General features: G+C 46.6%; 1 protein-coding gene across 1 annotated transcript; it reads right to left on the bottom strand.

The window, feature by feature from the left end:
• Nucleotides 1–905: 905 nt before the first annotated feature.
• sox12 (SRY-box transcription factor 12) lies at nucleotides 906–5,323 on the bottom strand. The gene is made up of 2 exons (XM_041891661.2): nucleotides 4,914–5,323; nucleotides 906–4,319 (listed from the first exon to the last, which is right to left on the bottom strand). Exon 2 carries the CDS (start codon nucleotides 4,269–4,271, stop codon nucleotides 3,081–3,083), a length of 1,191 nt encoding a protein of 396 aa, XP_041747595.1. The 5' UTR covers nucleotides 4,272–4,319; nucleotides 4,914–5,323; the 3' UTR covers nucleotides 906–3,080.
• Between the last annotated feature and the right edge of the window lie 412 nt (nucleotides 5,324–5,735).

A 5,735-nucleotide genomic window follows, 5' to 3' on the forward strand; every position in this document is an offset into this window, starting at 1 on the left:
GTTCCCTTTCAACATTTTGCTTAAGAAAAAAAAACATTTTTATGTATTTAAATAAATATTTTATTTACACTTAAATGCACCTGAATGATTGAAACACACTGTACTTTCAAAGATTGAATCTGAAAAGGTATTACTTAGCAGTATCACATTTTCTTGCAGCTACACATATTTTTTTTCTTCAGATGCATGATCTAATATACAGACATACAAAGCACATTAGAAATGACTAAAACTAATAGGAGCTGTTCCACAGTAAGCTGTTACTTTAGTCCTGAGTCCAATTTTTACTGCTGGTGTTGAATTCAGTATTGGTTCCTTTACCATAGGATGTTTACAATGTAAGGTACTGTAGGTTCGTTGACTGCTAATATTATAGCCAGACAGAACATGTGCATGATCAAGAGGTGAAATACCCATTCAATTTGTGAGCCAAGACATTTTTGCTGAATCTGCATTTGTAATTTCACCTGTTTCGTCAGGAATTGTGAACTTTACCGTACTTTGTCTATGCTAACCAATAGAAGGTGCGTATTAAAAGTACAGAATACTGGCAATCACTTTTTTAACACTAGGACACATGCAGTATGTCTACATTTTACATTTAAGTAATTTAGCAGACGCTCTTATCCAGAGCAATTAGGGTTAAGTGCCTTGCTCAAGGGCACATCGACAGATGTTTCACCTAGTCGGCTCGGGGATTAGAACCAGTGACCTTTCGGTTACTGGCACAACGCTCTTAACCACTAAGCTACCTGCCGCCCAAAACCTTGATTGCAGTTCACTTTTAGATGGAGGTTGGATGTTGTTGCTGGATTATTTCCTTTTCACACGGTATCCTTCCAATAGTTTTGAGGAACTCCTACTTATGTGTAACAGAAAAAAGAAAACAGTGTTGCTGTATGGACTCTTAAAGGCCTCTGGTTGTAGTAGAACCATCTCTCTTCATCTATCTTCTCCTACCATTGACATCTACGAGGGAAGCCACCTTCCAGTTCAGAAGCAAGTTACCTGATTTATTAATTTATATATTTTTTTGCTAATGAAGACATTGTACTGTAAAGGTTATGGTGCAGTTCTCTCTAGACATCATCACAAGGAACTAAAACACTGCCGCACATAGACAAGCATTGGTTCCTTCAGGTGTTTCCTGGGGGGAGGGACTGAGGAGGAACACAACAAAAATCCAGTACGGTTCTCGTCATGGTCCCTGTACCACACAGTCATTATGATGCTACCCCAAACGGTGCATTTTGGTCTGAAAACTCCCAGCGTATCTCCCATGGTCCCATCATGTATCACCTGTCCCCTGCCTCTCCATGGCCTGCTCCAGATACACACTGCACCGCATGGGGCAGCCTCTGTTAGAGGATGCTGGCTGGCTCCAACAAGGTCGGTCTGACGAGGGATTAGCATCAGTTTATATAAGATATGAACTGAAGGAAGGGTTTTGGTTCTGCTTTCTGGCTGGCTTTTCGGCAGCTGCTGGTGGAGAGTAAATAAATAACACTGGTCCTTTTCGCCACGGTGCCAAAGCCAGGCCATGTCATGAATGAGGAGAGAGGGATGAAAATAAGAAAGTTCACATGTTGGGGTGGAGAGAGGGGGAGGGGGTTCTGGCTCACTCTCTCACTCTGTCACCTCGTCCCCTCACGGTTGTTTGAGAGAGAGAAGATAAGGGATGATAGGAGGAGAGGAGAGGTGGTGTGCATCTCATCCCCAGATCAGGGCAGATGAATGAGCCACGGGAGGCAGTAGGACCTCTAGAAAAAACTATCCCTGAGAGAGTCAATGGAGGGACAGCTGGCAGACACAGATTTCGCCTCCATTCACCGCTGAATCGGCCCTGATCAGGCAGCTGCAGCCAGACTGCAGACATGACATTAATTTTACCGTGCTGGTGGGTGTGTAGATGGCCATGGTCCTCATCTCCCCCTGAATACACTAGCCCCCCTACACTCCCCCGGCTGGCAGACGCTTGCTCAGTAGAGCTCAAACACACACTCACACACACATGCACGCACTTACACATGCACACACACACACACACTCACACTCTGAACCCCGGCACAAAGGCTGCTGCCTGCAAGGACAGATGCACAGATCCCTGAAAGACAAGCCTCTCCTCACCCCCATCATCGACCCCCCCAGCCCCTCTTTCACTCCTCCAACCTCCCTTCCTCTTCCCCTCCACTACTTAGCCCCACTCTCTAACCACTAACCACCGCTACAGTCAGACTCAACTTTATGGAATGAATCAGGCACACACACAAGGCTTGTGTTTATATAAACTCCATGTCTTGGAGTCTACACTATTAGCGAGGCGATGAAAGTGCTGTTACCTAATTACAGAGTATGAAATAAATTATGGCTCCTTGGCACTTGTCTGCAGCGGATTTCTCTCCTGGCGAGAGCCTATGCTTTAACTGATGCTACTGTAAAAGCCTGATGACAAGTGCTGCAGATTCCTATTAGCTGAAACATAAGGACTATTAGCTGCAACATAAGGACTATTAGCTGCAACATAAGGACTATTCCTCACATGATCTCCCTTTTTACCCTTTGATATTTACAGATGATTTGTTGATAACATGCATTTTTTTATTTGAATCTGCAGTTGCTGCCTTGAGTTTGGTTGATTATGTCAGAACATGGTTGTTATGCTGCTTCATATACAACAAATGCATTTGCAAGACATGGCAATGCTACTGTACATGCTCCTGTTAATACTGAGAAAAAAAAATACTGAATAGATTTACTGTTAAAAGCACTATTATCTCTCTACTAAGAACATATCTGTTCAGTGTCTGCTCTGCTGTTTGTACATGGTCTCCTGTTCTGTGCCTGAATATTTTAACTCTGATAAAAGGCTTGACGTGAGCAACGTTTCACTGTTTGTACACCAGACCATCAGGATGTGGCATACTGGGAAAAGAAAAGCAATAGCACTTACGGACCTGATTGAGAAAACACAAAATAAAGTGTCCAATTTATAATATAACCAAAAAACCACAGGATTTTATGAATGAAGGTCAGTATATCTTCTGCAAGTAAGCCAGAATCCTGTGGAGGCATGTTGGGCCTCAGTAGGTGAACACCAGGTCAGAGATACTGGGCACCAGCAAGTCCCCGGATATCATCTCATTCACTTCCGGGGTGCAGTAATCTGGGAAATCGAAGTGGGATCCTGAGTTGGTGTGAAATGCAGCGTCAAAGTCTTTGTCCAGAGTGGAGCAGTCCATAGGCATGCTGTCGAAGTTGCCGTTGGAGATAATATGCAAGATCTCCTCGTCCAGCTCCTCGTCGGAGGAGGCCGAGGACACGAAAGAGGAGGAGCTGGTGGAGGTGGGGGTGGAGGAGCGGCCGGTGGAGGAGAGGGGCGCCCGAGGCTCTGAGGAAGAGGACACCCTGGGGGATGACTCTGGGAGGCTGTGGGGTACAGGAGACCCAGAGGAGAGGCCCACAGGGAGCGTGGAGGTGGGCTGGTGGGAGGTGGTGGTAGACACTTTGACTCTGAGCTGGGCTGCAAGCTGAGGCTGCTGTTCGCCGGGGGTCATGGCAGCCTGCTGGTGGTGGAAGACACCCAAGGCTGGCCTCTGCCCTCCTGGCTGGCTCGCCACCGGACTGGCCAGCTCTACATCCACTGTGTCATCATCGCTGATGCCCTCGTCGTAACCTTTGAACTTATTGCTGTGGAAGCTGGCTCTGTGTTTGGAGGAAGGCGTTCGGACCTTGAGCCCTCTGCTGGTGGCGGTGGAGGTGCCGGAAGCGGATGCGCGACCACCCAGGTGGGACTTGCCTGTCTTCAAGGGGACCTTGTCCCCGACCCGCACGGGCATGGAGCTCTTGCTCTTCTTCCGGGGCCGGTACTTGTAGTCGGGGTAGTCGGCCATGTGCTTTAGCCGGAGCCGCTCCGCTTCCTTTATGAAGGGGATCTTCTCGTAGTCGGGGAGGAGTTTCCAGCGCTTGCCTAGGCGTTTGGAGATTTCTGCATTGTGCATGTCTGGCCACTGCTCCATGATCTTCCGTCTCTCGATCTGCGACCAGACCATGAATGCATTCATGGGCCTCTTGATGTGACCCGTGGGAGTCTTGCACCAGTTGGGGTCTTTGTTGGAGGGTGACGGTCCAAAAACCTCCTCCCCATCATCTGCGCCCAGTCCCAAGAAAACCTCTTGGCTCGTATCACTGTCCATAACTGCTGGGTATTTGTGTCCCCTTTGCTGTACCATGGTGGAGGAAGACGCTCTACGAAGAATGACGGCTGGAGTCATCCATAATCACACAGACACTCTAAGTTGTTACTGCAATGTTTCCTCCTCCTGTCCCACCAAAGGAAAAAGAGAAGCCATAAATACCACCATAAAGAGTATAGTCACTCAGCTGACAGCAGGACTGTAAATGTCACATAAATCTACACTGATGTTATCCCCATTCATTTTCAGTTGTTACATTTGATCAGTACATGTAGGATCTTCATTTGAGACAGTTTGCTACAGCAGGAAAATAATCCTGCAGCAACAGCAAATGTGAATTATTATATGGATTATAATTAATGGACATTTTTGTAGGGATTGATCCATTTTTCATAAGGGAAAATCAAGACTGAAATTTCTAAGTGGAAATTACAAACTTCAGAAGCCTTTTTAAACCTAAAATAAAGTTATCCTGCAACAGGGTGATCCAATGAAGATCCTATGTCTGTACAATATGTTTCCTTATACAGCTAACACTCAGTGAAAAAGAAGCAGATATCCCATCTGCTTTCAGAGAGGCAAACCAAGACATCCTGTACAAAAAATTAAACATACTGTATCTAACATTACTCACAACAGAACTCATTACAAGTTAATGACTAACACACTCACATCACTAGCTGGAAATGTGACCACTAGGACAAACACTAAAACACTCACCAGCAATTCTGCAGGACTCTGCTTCAGTTCCCCTTGCCTCAGGACCTAGATGCTGAGTGTCTGAAAAAAAGAAGCCGGCTCCCTCTCCACAGGTAGAGCATGGGCTGGCTCTCCTGATGCAGTGGTGAGCTGAAGGAGTTGGGCTTGCAGTGGAGCAGAGAGGAAATTAGTGCTAGAGTCCAACGTCTGTCTTTCTATAGTACCAAGCTGTCCCAGGCTGGCTGCATGCAGACTTTCTTTCAGTCTCTCTCTGTCTCTGTTTCTCTCTCTGTGTTTCTCTCTCTCTCTCTCTCTCTCTCTCTCTCTCTCTCTCTCTCTCTCTCTCTCTCTCTCTCTCTCTCTCTCTCTCTCTCTCACCGTCTACTCTCGTTCATTGCCTGCGTCTCTCCTATTCCCTCTTTGTAGGGACAGCACCCCTATCTGCTACTCTATAAACCTCCCAGTACAGATCAACCTCCTCTGACACAAACTCCTCCCACTCCACCCACCACTCCGCGCAGCGACTCAGTGTGTGTGTGTGTATGTGTGTGTGCGTGTGTGTGTGCGTGCGTGCGTGCATGCGTGCGTGTGTGTGTGTGTGTGTGGTAGAGCAGAAGGTATCCATACAGTGAGTCACAGGCACAGTGACAGAACAGGGAAACTGAGCGAGGCAGTTGAAATGTTAAATGAGGGGGTGTTAAATGTTTAAATGTTAAGTGCAGTTTTAAAGAAGGAGACTTGCAGTGAACTGTCTCCTGCAAGACGGTGTCTGTCTGACAGTTAAATAATGGAGTGCTCAGTGTTATGAATCTGTTGACCAGTACACTTTGTGGGTTAAAGTGT

Source organism: Coregonus clupeaformis, unplaced genomic scaffold (assembly GCF_020615455.1).
Source record: "Coregonus clupeaformis isolate EN_2021a unplaced genomic scaffold, ASM2061545v1 scaf0043, whole genome shotgun sequence".
In the NCBI taxonomy this organism is placed as follows: Eukaryota; Metazoa; Chordata; class Actinopteri; order Salmoniformes; family Salmonidae; genus Coregonus; species Coregonus clupeaformis.